The sequence below is a fragment of the Mixophyes fleayi genome, chromosome 1, assembly GCF_038048845.1.
Source record: "Mixophyes fleayi isolate aMixFle1 chromosome 1, aMixFle1.hap1, whole genome shotgun sequence".
Lineage (NCBI taxonomy): Eukaryota > Metazoa > Chordata > Amphibia > Anura > Limnodynastidae > Mixophyes > Mixophyes fleayi.
In genome coordinates, this window is record NC_134402.1 from 319,293,888 (window position 1) to 319,313,175 (window position 19,288).

Here is a 19,288-nt window from a genome sequence, read left to right on the forward strand (position 1 = left end):
CAGCTTGATATCATCATCATTTATTTATATAGCCATAGCGCTTTACAATTGGGAACAAACATTGATAAAACAATACTGCGTAATACATACAGAGAGGCAAGAGAACCCTGCTCGCAAGCTTACAATCTATAGGACAATGGGAGTTAGAAACACAAGGGCATGTGCTACATCATATTGCACAATGGACCAGCTAGAACGCAAAGGTAAAAGTATTAAGTGGGTTGTGTGTGTTGCAATGTTGGTCAGAGGGTTGTTGTCTTGCGTTAGCAGTGTAGAAGATGGTAATAGGGTAATCTAGAGAAATTAAGATGGTGGTTGAAGAATATCATAACCTTGATATAAACTAGACCCAGGGCCCAGCGATGTGCACCACTCAGTGAAGACTTTTGCTCTTAGTCACTTGGCAAATCCATGACCCACAGGTGTTGAACACGTTTGTAATCACTTCATAGCATCAACTTGCATTGAAAGCAAGGAATGTTGAATAGCATTGGAGTAAACGCTATCGGGTATAACATAGTTCACTGGTTTTACAATACTTAATACCGTATTTCCCCATGTATAAGGCACTCCCATGTATAAGACGCACCTTACTTTTGGCCCCGAAATTTGGGAAAAAAATATTACGGTAGCTGTCAAAAAAGGCAGGGAGATTGTAATGGCCGGCTGCTCTGATAGTGATCAGAGCAGCCGGGCAGCACACTCTCCCTGCAATCGCTGCCACTGTGCCTCTGTCCCCCTCCTCCTGGATCCCCGCTGACACTCTCTGCCTGTCCTTGCCTGCTGGATCCCCGCTGACACTCTCTGCCTTCTGCATCCCCGCTGACACGCTGCCTGTCCCCGCCTGCTGGATCGCGCTGACACTCTGCCTTCTGCATCCCCGCTGCCTGTCCCCGCCTGCTGGATCGCGCTGACACGCTGCCTGTCCCCCTCCTACTGGATCACCCCTTCCCCTCCGCTACCCCTGTATAAGACGCACCCAGGTTTTGGACCCAAAATTTTTGGGAAAAAGGTGCGTCTTATACATGGAGAAATACGGTATTTTAGGTAAGGTACAATCTGATCATTGTTAAAGTATGATGTTCTACTTTATATGCAGCGTTCACAAAAACAGTAGATAATCCCTGAACTTACAGTCAAGGTGTCCATTTCCTGGCACAACCTGGACAAACAGTTCTGTATGTGATCTTTAATATGCTCTAAAGTGATGTATCTTTAAACTTTCAAGCAGTTGTGTAATTTCAAACCTTTAGAGCCAATGCCGTTCATGTGTGCTTTTTAAAGTAATCTTTTTGATATGCCCAGAACCATATGAAAAATTGTATGTGGAAGGTATGTGCAAATGCAGAGGAAAACTTTACATTTATGCATTTTGTCGGTAGGTTAAAAACAAATAAAAAATTAGAAGTTGAAAAGTGGATTCCAGCCAGTAGAAAAAGTTAATAGACTCATTCACAGTAGAATGTAATTCTCAACCTGCTACTGCAGCGCAAGAACCACATTAGCAGAAACCTCATAATATAATATGAAAGCATGGGCACTGCATGTTATATCTAACCCAATTAATGCACCAATTTGGCCTCACATGGGAGTCAAAATTATCACTTGCTTTTCAAATTTTGCAATGCTGTCTATTCAAGTATAGTAAATTACTAAATATTAACTATATTCGGGGGTCATGTCTGGTTACTAGTCAAACTTCCCCATTTACAAGCATGAGTTACTGACACGAATTTCCACTAAAAATATAGACAGAAGTGATTTTGTACAGAAGACAACATCTCCTTCTTCCTTATTTGCATTTATTAACATTAGTTGTAGGTACAATATTGATTTTACCGGAGGTGTTAGGAAACAGTAATCAAACAGTGCCACCTACTGGCCAAATAACTTGGAAGGAGTTTGCAATAAGCCTCAAACACAAAGCATTTCTCAGAAAATGGACAACACACATACACAAAAAAACAAACAAAAAACCTGTTTTTTCTCCAGTAAATTGTCAACTTAACCATAGAACACACAGGTTCTAAATTTAAGAAAAATACACTGTGTTGGAGAAGATGTGTGAGGATTCATTCATCTTGGTACAAAAAGGCATCTGAAATTTAGCTGTAATATAATTAGGAAACTGAAGCAATGCAGTTCAATAATCTAAGTAACTCTTAAAATCTAACTCAAGTTAGGAAACACTAAAATACAAAAGGAAGAAAAAAATAGGAAAGAAACATATGGAGTTCTCATTCTTCAGACACATAAGTGCTGATGCAGAGTGGGATATACGCCAATTTAAGCAGCGTATCTCACGTAGAACCGCTCTGGGCATGCCCAGTGAGTGTTTATGAGCAATTCTGACAATTATGCCTGCCTGGAGTGGTGAGACCGAGGAGGGAAAGGATGTTCTAACATTGGCTGAGCTTAGTACAGGCGTGCATATACGCATTTTAGGAGGCGTTTTGAAACAGCTAGAGGGCAGGTGCAAAAACATCTCGAGATGTGTACAGCTTTGCATATGAGCATAAAGTACGCTACTTTTCCATGCACTTTTTAAACAAAAAAAAAATAAAATAAAAAGTATTATTCACTATTTATTATTAAGAATTAGCTTACTGTATTTTGCATCCAGCTCTGCATCAGCCCCATAGCCTCTACTCACCTGTTTTTTGCCCTCACTGGTGAACAATTCATTAATTCTTTTCTGCTTGTACACATCATTCTTCTCAAGCAGCTTTTTATGCAGCCAATCTGGGTGTCGTACACGGGGGACAGGATTCTTCACCTATACCATAAAAAAAATAAAACCATAAAGTGTCTTGCAAAATTTCTCCTATTCTCTATTTACTATTCATACCTGTAATTTAACTGACTAGAACAATATTCTGTTAAGATTACCATAATTGCAATTTGTGTATCTATCATCGAAAAATTTGACTCCCGTCTAAAGACCATGAAACCGTCACTGAAGAGTGACTGCCCCCAACCCTGAAGTCAGTTGTCGCCATATTCCGCTTCCAAATGGTAAAGGGGGGGACCCATTCTAGAGGTTGTCGACCCTCAGCCACCAGAGGAGCAACTGATGAACCTTTGGATACAGTTGTACTGGCCAATCAGATGATGGTGTGACTTGTTCCATTTCTAAAGGCGTATGATATGAAACTCCCAGAAGCGGAATCCTGTAAACTACACTAGCTCAAAGGTACAATCACCTTTCACAAGCCATTCATGCACAAATGAACAGACTTCACGATAACAGACTATACCAGTCTCTGTAAAGAAATAATCTGGTGCAAGAACGCCCTCCACTATTAGGTGTTGAGCAGGCCCAGGAAAAAAAATCCGCTGGAAAGGGGTTAAGTTGGATTTCTTGTAATTAAGAATCCATTTATGAGATTCTACGGTCTGTTCTTACACATGGGGCCCAAGGCAATGTCAGGGACGCGGCCTTGATCAGATCGTCCTGGTACACACACACCTGCGGCATTCAGAAAAGAAGCCATTCCTGTTAGAATACCACTCCAAACAATTACTTCTCTGACAGAAGGTGTATAAAAGGGGAGAGCTGGACATCGCAAACTGGCTGTCAGTCCTGCTGGGCATCTCTTAGAGAGCCTGCCAAGGAAGGTACTGGCTGTGAGGGGATAAGCAGCTCCCCAAGGGTTCAGCACAAAACATGGCAACTGTACCCAAGGACAGTCTCCCAGCATCAAGACTGTGCCTAGTATGGGGTTAGTGGAAAGTACCCCCCACCTCACCCCATGCTGGGTGCACACCCTGATAAAGGAGCAGACTGCGCTTGGATATCATCTCTCCTAGTGGGTAGAGAGGAGCTCACACATCTTAGGCTACACGGTACCTCCACACTGTGTGTCAGGAATCTCCAAGCCATAGACACTGTGGATGGTGGTGAACTGGTGCTGTTGTTAAATGGTTCAAAAAATAAAAAGAATGAAAATTAATGAACAATGCTGCCATAAACAGCAAGAGTAGAGAAAAAAAACAAACAAACACCCACTCCTGTTGGCACTGGTATATAGAAGGGGAGGAGTTTCAGTAGTAGTGTAGAAATTGTAAGTGCTGGCACTCCTGACTAATCCTCTATATCCCAAGGTTTCTGGTGTCCCACAACTGGATGAAAGAAGTGTATCAGACATGAGCAGCGGTCATACCTGCTGTAACGCTGCTGGAATTGTAATGATTTTCTGAATAGCACTGCCCAGTCGCTCAATGTAATAATCCCAGTCTAGAATCTGAAAGAGAAAAAAAAAACAAAAAAACATAAATCTAGAGATAACCAGAGAGGAAGTTAAAAGTAAAACACAGAGATGATACCAACCGAGCGGATGTCCAAATCTTGCAGGGATGGATTTTTCAGCCACTTGCGCAGGTAATGTCGCTTTACTCCCACCTCTGCCTGAAAGATTGCCAGGGGAATGGCTCTGGAATGCAAGGTATATAAAAACAGAATGAAAATCCACTAGAAGTTACATGACCACTGCAGACCAGTTTGTCACATATTAAACAGGGTTGTCACAGGCATTTCAATATAGCATTTTCAAAAAACAAAGAAGAAAGAGGAGAAAGGCAATATAAATATAGTTAATATGGCTTTGAACCATGCCTTTAGGAACACTTAAAAAGTTGTAAATATTGCAAGATGTTAAATAAACGTTTGTTTTCCCAAACGCACAACATTACTTTTTGTAATGTGACTCCAGCACACACAAAATAACTGACAAAATCTTAATTCACTTTCACCTTTCTGTGACTGGGGAACCCTCTGGTTTTCGAGATATAACATAACGGCAACTAAGCCCAGCATCCTTAACCATCTGGTCACCAAGGAATTCAGCAAGGCGTTTGGCAGTACTGATGGAGGTGGACTTTTGCTCTCCATAATCCTCCAGACGCCTAGACATGGAGCGATTCTCCGAGATCAACTCAAACAGCTCAGTGTCTGGCATGTTGGCAGCCTGCAAAAAATAAAAACTTGTTTGATGCTTTGTCATGTAAAATTGGAGGGGGTTAAGTCAGCATAATCGGGGGGACGGGGGTGTTATATTCTTAAAGTGCCCTACCTCCTGTTGGTGGAGTTTAATCATATAACAGACTGTGTCCCCAATTGTTTTTATCTAAAAATCTAACAGTAAGTTAATACAATTTTTTTTTACAGTTCTACTGCATTTATTGTAGATAGATTTACTGGGGGACTTTGCCTACTGCTGTCCAGTTCTGCTAGACCAGTAACACCTAGTATGACCCATGAACTCCTAGCTCTACTGGTCCAACTCACAAATCTATACACAGGACATGTGCAAACACCAAGACACAGTCTCTGGTGATCCCTCAAATGAGCTTAAAAGGCAGTAAACCCATACAATAATGACATTTACAAAGCAAAAAAATCAAAAAGAAATAAAATAACATTATTAACACAAGTCTGGTGTCTCCCTTTACCTTGCTATAAAGTACATCCAACCAGTAATCTGCCACTTTAGCCACAGAAGCATAGACCTCTTCCAGTGTGCTGCCCTTCAGAAAAGCCTCAAAAACAGAGGACTGGAAGATTTTGATCAGCTGCAGCTCTCCTCGCCGTTTCACCTCAAATCCCTTGAGCTCAGCAAGTGAGCCATCTTCATTAAACACAGCATACCTGAGAAAAAAAATACATTTAAACTATATAATGGGAAGTACACAGACAAAATAATGAATCAAGAAGCATGGTATGTATTTGTAGTATATAGGTTAACATGCAGTCATCGGAGATTAGTGAAAGGCTTGGGGCGTAGAGAGCTCAACATTCAGTTTCAAAATGGGAATCAAATTCACTAACCTTTTCTTCAACTTCTTCCCCTCTTCTTTAGATGCTGGAAGAATCATGGCTAAATATGGCCCATCCACCTCAAAGAAGATGCTGTTTTCAGCGCGAGTAATATAAGTTAGTGTTGACGGGTCACTTAGTTCCTGGTACTGATGATTTGTAAAACCTTCCTGAAAAAGCCAAGTGATTGGAAAGGGGAGTATTAAAAACCAAAACAAAAGCAAAAAAACAAAACAAACAAAAAAAACACAACATGTTACCTTAAGCATGTTAGCCCAACACTCCACTAAAATGTCCTTTATATTAACACCTTCCATTAACACTTACCTTTACCAAAATATTGAGCATAGCTCCAGGGTAGGATATGGTCACTTTTGGCTTTTTGGCATTGGTGGATTTGATGACAAAGTTCTCAGGGAAGCTATTTGGAAGAACACACCATATACCATCTGTGTCTAGTTCCAGTGGCCTCCTGAGAGAAGAGAAAGTTTGTTATACCACACACAAGGGGTACTTTTACAGGTGAAAAGAAGAAACACTAAAACAGATAATTGGTCTCTATGGTAAGTTGTCAATGCATAAAACATGATTATCTACCAAAAACGGACGACTTAACAGGGATGGTCAGAAGCAGAACATGCTCTACTTTCACCTGACCCAACTCCATCATCAGCCCCATTAAAACTGCTGTGTACACTGTTTCAGTGTCTGATCATAAAGGTCAATGATCTCTGTGTGAGCTTCTGTCTCTTCTTGATTCACATGTCAAGAATGGTTACAAAATAAACTAAAAAGTATGTCAGTTCACATAAGTCAGAACATTTCTAGTCTGTAAGCCAGGACCAATAGTCTGCAGGAGAAAGCAGGGAAGACACAATATATTGGCACCAGGCTGACAAAAACCTGAATGTAGACTAAGTAGGCTGAAAGGAAAGCTTAGTCTGATGGACAGCCCTGTCTTTATGAAAATATGAAAAATGAGGAAAGGAGGCTTAAGATAGATCCCCAGCTCTGAAGCTCTCCTAACGGCAGAAATAGCAGATATGAAGGAAGGAATCCGGGTAAGGAGCATTGACTCGGCAGAATTTAAGATCTCGAAATGAAAAGCGATGGAATGCTGTCAGCACTAAGATAAGGTCCCAAGTAGCTACTGGGGGGTGGGCAGCGAGGGAGATGTAAGAAACAAAATTTGTATTTCCAGTAAAAATTCCAGTTTTCACAAAAGTCAAGCCAATAAAGCAGACACCTGGACCTTTGAAGGAAAAGTCTCAAACCCCCACCCAGGCACTCCTGCAACATGAAAAGTAAACGGACAACCTGAAAAGAAGAGGTCGGTAACCTCTCTTACATTAGCACAAGAAGATTCAGGTATTACAGACACGAGATAATGCCTAGCTGAAACTGGCATCCTATCTTTGAGAATAGTCTGAACCACACTGACCTGGAAACCCTAGGCCTAGGCCTTAAGGATCATAATTTCCAGAGTCACACAGATAACACCAGCCAAAGTACCTCTGGTGCAGAAAGAAACCTGACCAGGCAAGTCTAATCTTAGAGGCAGACGCTGAAAATGTCCATGTACCACGACCTTCTCGACCAGTCCAGTGCCACCACTAATGGTCGGAAAAGTTCCACTCCTTGCAATATACTGCAGGTTTCTATAATCGCCCGGGCACTCTTGGTGCCTCCCTGATAATTGTGGTATGCCATCTCCATGCCATAGTCAGACTGCGAGACCCTTTCTCACAAGAATGGGCTTGCTCGGACTAGAGCGCTGAAAAACAGCTCTGAGTCCTCTGGAGTCCAAAGACACTGGAAGCAGCACTGAAAGTCGACAGCCCCCGCAGTCTGGCATCCATAGACAACAGTGTCTTTACTCAGATGAAGGGTTGCCCCTATTGAGGTAGCCGGTACATAGTGACCATAGGTGCAAATTGCGTACCCCTGGAGATAGTCTGATAAACTGGCTGATCAGAAAATGGTGAAATTCATTACATTGTGAAAAAAAGGTTTGATATGGAACCTTTTTCGAGTGCCGGAAGATGGAGACCATCTGTACCTAGACTTCCAAAGAAGCGAGAACAAACACTAGTCTGACTGAACAGGTTCTTCTCAAGTCTTGTAAGGAAAGGAATATGTCCTCTGCCGAGAACATCCCCTGCTGGTGGTTATCGAACAGCAGTCCAGAGGAGACTGTCCTGTTGAGATTCAACTGTCTGGATTGTCTCACAAATATGAGCTTGCTGCAAGGACGAGGAATGTTCATCCTTGATAAGCAGATCGTCCAGGTTTTAAATCCAGAAAAAACCCCAATTCCTTTCAGTCTTGCAAGGATGGAACCACTACTCTTGAAGGAGATCAATGATTGAATACTTCCCATAGAGCAAAATGTTTTGCATTGTTCTAGAAAGGCCTGTTGAAATAAAGGAACCTCAGGAGACTAATGATGTAACCCAGAGAAATAATTCCTCTGACCCAGGCGTCAGTGATGAAAATTAACCACCAGTCCCAAAAGAAAAGCAGACTGCTTAGCCCGGCCCACAAGGTGGACTAAATTGTCTCTTGGCTTGGGGGCTGGATGCTTACCTGCCAAAGCCCGTTAACCTCTCCAATGACTTCCGCAAGGAGCAGAGATTTGCACTACAGAGGTCGAACGTCTGGAATTTCCTGAGGGACGAAAAGAGCGAAAATGAATGCCCCTATATCTGGGAGCATAAACAGGGAGAATGATATGTTCCTCAATGATCCACCAGAGTGAACAAATCAGCTTGGGGTTTGCCAGACAGCAGACCGTCTGCCAAAAGGGAAAGCTGCTATTGTGTAATTTTGACTGGCTTGCCTTAATGAAGAAAGTAGGGACGGCAGGACATCAGACCAGGTGGGGAATGACAAAGGTGGTAGCAGATAGAATGCTGGAAAAATCCACACAGCTGGTTCTCCTCCAGATGGCCCAGCAATTGGGGAGAGGATCTCGCTTAGCGTTCAGGTAGGGGATGCCGAATCCCACTGTATGGTCTAGTTGCAGGCTTCGCCACTTGAAGCAACATAAGATATCTCAGGTTAGAGGACTGTCAGCCGGTGTGCCATGATTTGTAATGGTTAAGGCCAGAATGGGCTAGAGGGTTGGTAGAACTTTGGGTCAGGTTTTGTAGCGTGAGCCAAGCTGCCTACCTAGTGATGTGGAGAGTGGGGGTGTTGATAACATATAAGAAAGCCCGGTATGCAGGCCACAAGTGAACCAACACGAGAATTTAAAGTACCTGCCAAGGGACACGCTAGATGACCAGGCCACCACACTTCCTCTGTCAAGAGTGAGATCTACTCTGCTTTGGTCGGGAATCTGGAAACTTGCATGAGGCGATGGATTCAGGTCAGCGGAGAAAAGCAGCGACATGACTGATACTGTGCGGGCCAACAAAGTAATACCCTGATATTGATAGGATGGTGCAGAGGGTGATGGCAATAGCATGTATCAGGTCAGCTGAAGTCAGAGCTCTGCTTATCAGGAAAAGGAGTTTGAAGTTGTGGACTAGCCTATGCAGCCTTAGAAGGTCTAAGGTAGCCACTACAAGTATGGCAACTCCAGTTGTTCTCCGAACGAAAGCAGTGGGGTAGGCTGTAGCTCACAGGGTCCGTGCCGACCTAGTGTAAGTGGCAGGAATAAAGAGTTATCAGTTGCTCTGGAGGAGTTCCTGTAGGTGAATAGATAGTGTAGGGCATCAGCCAGATATTGATAGCGCAGCTTAGCTTGAGATGGAAACTAGAAGGCATAGGGTCTTTCTTCTGTTTAGGGCAGTTTGAAGGAGACAATTTTGCGGCCAAGATGATGGTGGTTTGTCTCATCCCCTAGTGTAGGTAATTATAAAAAGGGACAAGTAGATCCCCAATGTTATGGAATTAGAGAGCCTGAAGAGTGTCCCCCCCTCTATCTCATTACTCACCCTATCTGTTCAACCAGCTCTCGGGCCTGTGTGATGATGTTGGCTCCTGTATAGCATACAATACCAGCCATCTCCATTGAATACCATCGAGCTCTGGGAATGGAAAACAGATTAAAAAATTTTTTTATTACATTTCCATAACTGAACAAGATATAGCATTATTTTCGCTATTTTACCCAAGTGTTAGGAATGCAAATCATTTCCCATATCAGCTGCATTGTGCATATATTTTGAAGTAGCCCACACATGAGAACAATATCAGATTCCTGAAATGTGAATGACATGTCAATCAATGGTCACTTGCCTAATGTTTACACTAAAAACCTTGATTACATAGCAGATTAAAAAATAACACCCAGAAAGATTCCTCAAAAGTTACATGACTGTTTATTGTATCTTATTATACAAAAGCCATACTATAATTTCCAATAGATAGGCAAGAAGGTGTTAAGTAGAACTATACAAAGGGGCATTTATTAATACACGCAAAATTGTTGCAACTCCCAAAGTCTAACACTGACCATTATGTGCACGGCGACATTTTAAGCATTTTTTTACCAGTTTTTCTAAATGCCTTTAGAATATGGTTTATGTGCTGCATTTGGACATACCCCTTGCGCATTACATATCCATAGAAGGAGTTTAGGATGCACTTGTGAGCCAGCTGCAGAGATTCATACAAAATCTCCATGTTCTTACATCTCTTAATCTCAGCAGCATCTCCGTTTTCACATGCGGCAGACAACTTTTTCTTCCACACCTATATAGGGGATGAGCAGACTAGTGAAAAAGACAGATAACTGGGAATTCATTACTTAGTCGCGTACTTATAACAGATGGAGTAGGGATGTATTCCACAGATTAGAAACGGGCATTATTTCTTCTCTTAGTACGGGATTAATGTAATGGATTTTACAGTTACTAATATTAAATCTTTTACAAGAAGGCATTCTTTTGCACATGGCTTCCTCGTACATGTTATCACATTGGTTGCATGGTGTCACCAAAACAATTATTAAACACACATAACTATGCTGAAGTACTACCCTACAGGACAAAAAAGAGCTCCTGAATGTCGGCATAAACTACTTATGGAGAGGAGGAAAAATCTTCAGTCTTTATGTGCCTCCACGTTAACACATACGTGACACCGACAGGTAGAATTTAGAGAGAAAGAAGACGTTAGAATAAAAAGGAGAAAAAAAAAAAACCAAAGAAAAAAAGGTCACATTTAAATAATCAAGCCCTAAAAAGGCAATACGTAGGATGACAACCAAGAAATGTCAATGGAGGGCTTGTAACCGTATGGTATGGACAACGATCATCAAGATAGGTCTAGGAGTATGGAGAAACATCTTCAAGAATTGTTAGGAGTGATCTCTAGCAAATTTTTCATTCTTTATTTAAAAGTACAAAGTAGAAGAGAAAATAATCAGATATGTAGTTGTAAATCAAAACTTTCAAGCAATTTGGTGACATGGTGAAGATCGGGCATTAGATGAAAAGCAGGAGTAAAAGAGGATTTATGTACTTACGTTAAATCCGTTTCTCTGATTCCGTCTGGGGGACACTGCTTACCATGGGGTTGTGGAGGAGAGCTCGGGAGTTGGCACCTAGCTAGTTAACTTTAGCACTGCTTACAGACCCCTCCCCTCTACAATCCCCCTGCCTCTTCCTGTCAGTTAATTAAAAAGCCCAAGGAGAAAAGGCCAATCAACCAAAAGCACACAGAACAAAAACAGAAGGGAGGGATCGCAGTGCCCCCCAGACGGAATCAGAGAAACGGATTTAGAGAGCACTACGAGCGAAATTTGCATCTGCAGATGCAAATACATTAAACTGATGAAATTTTGTAAAGGTGTGGACAGAGGACCAGGTGGCTGCCCTGCAAAGCTGGTCTGCAGAAGCCCCACTTCTCACTGCCTAAGACGCCCCCACCGCTCGGGTGGAATGGGCCTTAAATCTCTCTGACACAGGATGGTTAGCCTTGAAGTAACCTGAGTAATTGTTGCCCTAATCCGTCTCGCAATTCACTGCTTAGAGGCTGGCCAGCCTCTATGAGAATCAATAAGGACAAACAAACAGAGAGCTTCCCAAGTTAGGTGTAACGTGTTTCTAACATATAAGCGGAGAGCCCTAACCACAAATAATATATCCGTATACACCTGATCAGACAGGTGTATACGGAAGCTGTCCGAAATACCGGAACCACAGTTTTCTGGCTTAAGAAAAGCTGAAACACCCTTCGGAACAGGAAGGGAGAGTTCTGAATACCGCTCTGTCCTCATGTAGCATCAATTATGTTGTTGACAGGACAGAGATCCCAACTCTGAACTTTTACAAGCGGAAGCAATGGCTAAGAGAAACATAACCTTGCAGGTTAGAGACCTAATCTGCCGAAAGTAAGGATTTAAAGAAAACCCTGTAAGCATATAAAGCACCAGGAAAAGATCCAATGGTGCTGTAGGAGAAGAGAAAGGAGGCTAGATATGCAAGACCTCCTGAAGAAACGCCCTGATGTCTGGCATATCTACTAACTTTAGGTGGAAGAAACTGAAAAGGCAGAAACCTATAAATTTAAGGAGCCTAAGCAGAGACCTGCCTCAAGACAATCCTGAAGAAAAGGCCAGAATTCGGATAAGACGAAAAGAGGACGTATGACAAGACCTATTGTCACACCCTGTGACATAGGCTCGCCAAATGCAACGATATATGCGAGCCGAACAGGCTTACAAGCTCATAGCAGAGTGTTCACTACACTGGGGGAAAAAAACCCCTAGCCCTTCAGAGCCTGGCTACAAACAGCCATGCGGTTAAATTTAGCCGAGGTAAATCCTGGTGATGAAAAGGCCCCGAAGGAGTAGATCTTGTCAGTGCGGAAAACGAAGTTCTTGCCCTACTGCCATAAAGATTATGTACGCGTACCACACTAGCCACGGCCATGCAGGTGCTATCAGAATTACCGACAGACCGCCTTGCCTCACTCGTCTGAGTATTCAAGGAAATATGGGAATTGCGCAAAACCTGGGAAATTTCCTTATGTGTATGGAGGCCATTATATCTATATCCGGTAGACCCCACCTCTGAACCAGAGACTGAAAAGCTTCCGGATGGAGGGACTACTCCCCTGGCATCATCGCATTGCAACTGAAATAATCTGCCTCCTAGTTCTCTATTTCGGAAATGCACACAGCCGAGATTGCTGGAACACACTGTTCCGCCCAAGCGAATATCTGAGCCGATACCCGCATTGTCGTTGCTCTTCTCGTTCCTCCTTGTCTGTTGACCTATGTCACAGCCATGGCACGACGGACTGAACTCTGAGAAGAGGACCATGGAGAAAGGTTCGGGCCTCCCGAAGGGCCAAAAGGATTACCTTCAACTTTAATAAGTTGATGGATAGAGAGGACTCCTAGACTGACCCTGGAGCCGGAGATGAAGGGATACCGCTCCAACCCTTCAGGCTGGTGTCTGTGAATTTCTCGCATCCAGAGACAGAGAAAATTCTGGTGCTCCAAATGTAGGTGGGATCCCGACCCTCCTGTGAAGAGGTCCCACTACGAGCACCGGGAATAAGCACAACCGAAGGGGACCGTTTCGAAGGAGACCAACATCTTCCTTTGAAGACGCATGCACAAGTGTATTGAAGGACTGGGAGAGGACAAGACCTGCAATGTTATCCTCTGAACCGACTTGATCTTCTCTTCTGGCAGAAACACTTTCTGCTGTTTGTTGTCCATGCCGAGTCCCAGGAAGATCCTGCGTTGGCGCGGAATCACCTGGGATTTACTTGAGTGTATTAAACACCCCTATCTCTTGAGGAAAGCTATGTGAAGGACATGTGCTGTTGCACGCAAATCTCTGAGGCGGATCTTATGAGAAGATCGTCTAAGTAAGGCACGCCCTGAGCTTCCCTTGAATGAAGACAAGCTGCCATTACCGACATTCTGAAAGGCCCCCACTCTGAATCTCAGGAGAGACCTATGACCGTTCCAGACAGGAGCGTGGAGGTATGCGTTCTTTATGTCTATGGAGGCCATAAACTGATTCCTTTCCAATCCGTTTATTACTGACCTCGGGGACTCCATCCGAATTTTACCCACTTTTAAGTGGATATTTAGGTTCTTTAGATTTAAGATGGGTCGAAAGGAACCGTACGGCTTCTTGACAAGAAAAAGGGTTTGAATAAAGCTTTTGCCTTTCTGGATTACTGGGACCCTGCAAATAACTCATGCTGAAAAAAGAGAGGCGATCCAATTTTGAATTACCCGCCTACTTTGTGGAACTCGAGCTAGCAGGGATACAAAGAGACCATGCGGAACAGGACACAAGAGATCTATCCTGTATCTTCTAGTTATACTGCCCCGATCCCAGAGATCCTGAGAAGACGCTGTGCACTGTTCTAGAAAAGAGACAGGCGCCCCCCGCCCCTCCTCTCGCCACCTCCTGGTGGGCAGAATGGCAGTCAGGGTCCAGGCTTCTCCTGAACCTTGGAGGCCTGACGTGAAGCTGAGAAAGAGGATCTACCTCTGACTGAGAAGCTTCTAGAATTTGAGTGGTCTGATGCAGGATGACTGGTCCCTAGGAAATGAGGTCCCCAGAAAGGACTGCCTTAAAGGAGCTGAAACGCGGGAGGCGGGCTCTACTCACATTCACTGGCAAAAAGGTGTTCTCCTGGCACCCGTTTACTGAGAAATCAAACCCTGTAATTCTGACCCGAACCAACCCGATGCAGAAAAAGGAATGGTTTCTAGGGATTTCTTCGATTCCGAATCAGACTTCCAGGATCTCAGCCATAAAATTTGTTTTGCTGAAATTTTCGAAGCCTGAATAGAGGAAGACACAGACGCTGTACTCTGAGCTGCCTCTTTCAAAATGTAAAGGCCGGGGAAGCAATTATGAGTTCTGCAAGGCCTCAGCCAGCTGCTCTGCCCATGCTTCCATGGCTCTAGGGACCCTAGCCGAAGCAAATGTGGGTCTAAAGGAAGAACCCGCTGTTACAACATAGATTTTTTCTGAGCTTCAATTCTGCGGTTAGTCTGTTCTGCAGTGTTTCAGTGTCCAGGACCGGCAAGGTAGCATGGGGGGCTATACGGGCAGAGCCGGATTTAGACCTCATGGTGCCCTAGGCAAGTTATTGGTTTGGGGGGGGGGGGGGGGGGGGAACACCATTGACTTGAAGGAGACAGATAGAAAAAAACAAGTAATCAACTAATCTACAGTAAAAGTTGCACTTGTGCCTTTAAATAAAAAATGTTATTTGCGTTTTGGCAAGAGTACTATAATTTTACCCATACTAGCCCCACTTTGTCAGTACAGCAATACAGTTTTTATAAATGCTTAATAATGAAAAAGAATACTTAGCCAAAAGGCCAACAGGAGAGAAGTCCACCAGCCATGTCCTGATGCTTGCTCCCGGGCTTCTTTTTATGCTCCAGAAGACCGGAATACTGCCCGTAAATTGAAGAGCAGGGGAGTTCTATATAATTTTAACTCCCCCTCTTCCATATTCTGTCTCCATTTTTTTTTTAGAAAAATAAACAATAAATAGCAGAGTAATGGAGACTTCAAAAAGATTGAGGTCTCCTGCAGCGGTTCTGACCCCGATGCCCCCCTCCTATTACTGAGGGGGGATCTTGGTATAGCCCCCATCTTTTGCCGCCTGTCTTAACTCCGGAAGTCCGATCCAAGATGGCCACCGGCATTTCTTTTTATCTGATAACCGGCGCTCTATGCCTGCAGTGGCAGCGCCGGTTATCGGGGAGGCTTTGAGAGTGACAGCGGTCCGGTGAGACCGCTTGTCACTCTGTTCCAGACACCCAAGGCTGTGCCAGTGAGAGCCCTTGGCTCTCATCTGACAGAGCCGTGTCTGCGCTGCGGGTCTGGGAGTGTGCTCTTTATGGTAGAACACACTTCCAGGTCTGCCTTCAAAATAAAAGTCTCTGTACTTAAAAAAAAATTTAAGTTTAAGAAAAAAAATAAAATAAAATATTAAATATAAATTAATAAATTAGCACTAGCACTAAAATAGCAGCCCAGCTCCTTTGGGCACCTAGAAAAAACTGACAGGAAGAGGAAGAGGCAGGGGGGATTGTAGAGGGGAGGGGTCTGTCAGCAGTGCTAAAGTAAACTAGCTAGGTGCCAACTCCCGAGCTCCCCTCCACAACCCCATGGTAAGCAGTGTCCCCCAGACTGGATGAAAGAGAAATGTTTTTTTTCTTTTGCAAAACTAAATATAACAATATCTTATATGGTTGTTTTCAAGCAAATTGTGAAAAAAATATATTATTTTAGTCACATGCAAGACATTCATACCTTGTGTAGCCCTTTGAACTCATATCTACGATCTCTGAATGCTCGTACAGTATCTACATAGAAAGAGTTCTCACGCTGGCATATGGTGGTGACACGATCCTCCAGCCTAGTGACACGTATCTTCTTGTAAGCTTTCCTGCAGTAATCTGGGGTAGAGAGATAGTTTCAGGAACATTGTTTATTGTAAACCAATAAACTATTTTTTGATTTAGTATAAACACAAATATTGGACATACCAATTTGCCTTCCTAAACACAATGCCAACAGGCTGTCTTTTGCCTCACCCACCTGCCAGCCTTTTCTTCTCATACTTGGCTTGCTCCTCTCGCATCAACTTATGAAATGCTCTTGAGGGTTGTCCAGGAAAGAGAGGAGGAAATTTCTCAGATTCTAGCTGTTGCTGTATCCGATGATACTCACTGCGGCTGGCCGGCACTGTAAGCACAATGAGTTTCACCAGAAAATTTTTAACACTTTATACATCTGTATAAAAATGCCTCTCCCCAAAAGCCAAGTGCCCTAGCTACTGAGGCAATAGCAAAACCTGACTTCAATGTGTTCCCAGATGAAATAGGAGGCTTTTTAAAACTCTCTACCCATGGGACTCCCATCTTGGAGAGATAGTAGTTCTGGCTGACATACTAGTTACAGGCGAGTCTACATTTGGAACAAAGCTTCACTCCTTTGCCTTTTCATCACTGTCCAAATCTCCGAGTTTGACGTCTGCTTTTCCACCTACAGATTCCTTATGAATACGTTCTTTTAAAACGTGATATACCTGGAAAATTCTACCCATCTTGCTGCAATCTTCAAAAATGTATATGAGCCTCTGTGCTGTTGATTCTTGATCATGAAATCGAAATTCCAGATATCTATTAAGCTTCTTTCATTTAATGCAATAGCGCCTGCCATAAATTTAGATGGCACAGCCAAAGACACAGAATTAAAAGGAGAGGTTCCAGAACTGTTGAATACAATTATTAAACCAGCAACCCTTTAATTGCTCTCTCATTCTTTATACCCATAGAATTGCATTTGAGTTTGAGAAAAATGTCCACATTGTCTTTACTGAACATTCTAGGTGTTTCTTTAATGTCCCAAAATATCCTGAAGAATCCTACTCCGATTGAGTATCTATCCTCAAAATCAATACTAGTCTAACATCTTGTACTTTTTAAACCTCGCATAACAAACATAAGCTGGGTGAAGGATTCTTGTGACAGAGGAGGATCTAAATTCCTTAAAACTGCTCAGGCGTGACATCGAATCCGCCTATCTTAAATTTCCAATTCTTTCCTGTATATGGGGTCTCAAAACAAGTTAGATCTCCCCTTACCTCCCGATGTCCCACCTTATTCTTCTCAGCTGCGACACCGGAATCTCAATATTCCGGTGTCCTCTCTTCCTGTTCTACCTCTTTGGGGTAACCCGGCCTTTCATCCTGGGCTCTCATCTGCCTTCTAAAGTCCCTGGGTCTCAGCGGGAGTTCAATTTGTAGGAGACCTAATATTTCAAGGTGCCTTTATCTCCTGGGATGATCTATGCTTTAAATATCCAAGTCTCCATCTTTGGGTAGGGGCACGATTTCCTTTATCTACAGCTTAATTCTCAATGTAATTTTATTTCTGGGCGGTAGGCATGAGAGGAAGTGGGAGAGGGATCTGGGCCCCCCACAGATGAGGATTATTGGGAAATCATAAGGGATCAAATCGCCACCAGCTCTATTTCCACTTTGGTGAAGGAGAACGCATATAAAATATACTATAGATGGTACTACATTCCCGACAAACTCACTAAAATTTTCCCCCTCTAGTTCTCCACTATGTTGTCGGGGTTGTGGCCAAATGGGTTCTTTCTTGCATATCTGGTGGACCTGCCCTAAAATATTCTTCTTTTGGGATCGAGTTAGGACCCTCCTCTCCTCCCTCCTTCCGTGCCCCGTTCGGAAAGACCGATGGTCTTTCCTTCTGTTATCCTCTGATTGATAATGATAGACAGTCTGCGAAATTGGCATCCCATGTCCTTGCAGCTGCGCGATGCCTAGTGGCTAAGTCTTGGAAACAAGTTAAACCCCCCACTATGGCGACCTTACGATCCTATATTTGGTTTATTGCCCAGATGAAACAGATTACATACCATCTACACGATAAGGATGATAAATGTCACCAGATTTGGGCTCCTTGGCTTTACTTATAACCCCTTACCTCCTGCACCAACTCCTTCCCCCTAAGAATTCCCTATGTTCATAGGTGGCCTGACTCTTGATGCCGTCTCCCTTTCCAGAGTATCTGGGTAGTATTCTCCCTCAAATTATTTTTTTTCTTTTTTTTTTTTTTTAAAAGGAAGGAAATAAGAGAAAAGGAAGAATGTTTTCATGTTTTCTCTTTTTTTTTTTCCGGTGACTCAAACTCTATTATGCAGCAGACATCCAACACGACATCTGAATTTTGCAACAAGGGGCAAATAAATGAAGCTGCAGGTTTTAAAAAGTGTAGCTGTTGCATATAGCAACCAGATTCTAGCGGTGATCTCCACTTTTTCAAACCCGCAGCTTGATAAATTTACCCCCAGATCTTGTGTTCCCTGGGTAGCCAGCCAAGTCCTCGGCTTACATCATGGATGGTTTGTCACCAGAACCATACAGAAGGTAAGCCCCTGCACTACTTGACCTACTTAAACAGAGACAGGAAAAGATGCAGACGGAGGAGGAGCTGCCATATGTGCAGAACTGCGAGAACATTTTTATCTAACCTGTGCAAACTAGAGAACTTACCCATTGTAAAGGCTGCCATGGGGATTGAAGAGGAAAAGAGGATTTTCTATTGCATTAAAACAATTTCTCTTGATTTCATTTGGGGGACCACTTGCAGGCTCTTACCCTCTATAACCCCTCACCAACAGCTCTTCAGTTAATAACTAAAAGTACCCAAGTATGGGGTTAAAGGATGAAAACACATACAACATGCTCTCAAACATAACATAACATTAGGGAGACAAGCATAAAAGGGTGAGAACACAGTGTTCCCCCAAAGGAATCAGAAAAAGTGGATTTAAGGCAAGTAGAAAAATCCTCTCACCTTTTTAGGGGGCACTTCAAAGCTGCCCTTAGGCACAGTACATTCAGACATACCTGTGTGCAAAACATTTCATCCATAGCGAGCAAACTAAAACATTAAAACCTTATAAAAAGGTACGAACTGTGGACAAAGTGGATGCT

General features: G+C 43.1%; 1 protein-coding gene across 1 annotated transcript in view; it reads right to left on the minus strand.

Moving 5' to 3' along the window:
- Positions 1-19,288, minus strand: part of POLE (DNA polymerase epsilon, catalytic subunit) — a 69,115-nt gene that overhangs the window by 14,303 nt on the left and 35,524 nt on the right. Inside the window, exons 19-29 of the mRNA XM_075213028.1 lie at positions 16,360-16,506; positions 16,072-16,217; positions 10,368-10,516; positions 9,757-9,849; positions 6,143-6,287; positions 5,828-5,985; positions 5,452-5,647; positions 4,753-4,967; positions 4,331-4,433; positions 4,164-4,244; positions 2,654-2,776 (exon numbers count right to left, since the gene is read on the minus strand). Of these exons, the coding sequence (XP_075069129.1) occupies positions 2,654-2,776; positions 4,164-4,244; positions 4,331-4,433; positions 4,753-4,967; positions 5,452-5,647; positions 5,828-5,985; positions 6,143-6,287; positions 9,757-9,849; positions 10,368-10,516; positions 16,072-16,217; positions 16,360-16,506 (1,556 nt within the window). The remainder of the gene's footprint in view (positions 1-2,653; positions 2,777-4,163; positions 4,245-4,330; positions 4,434-4,752; positions 4,968-5,451; positions 5,648-5,827; positions 5,986-6,142; positions 6,288-9,756; positions 9,850-10,367; positions 10,517-16,071; positions 16,218-16,359; positions 16,507-19,288) is intronic.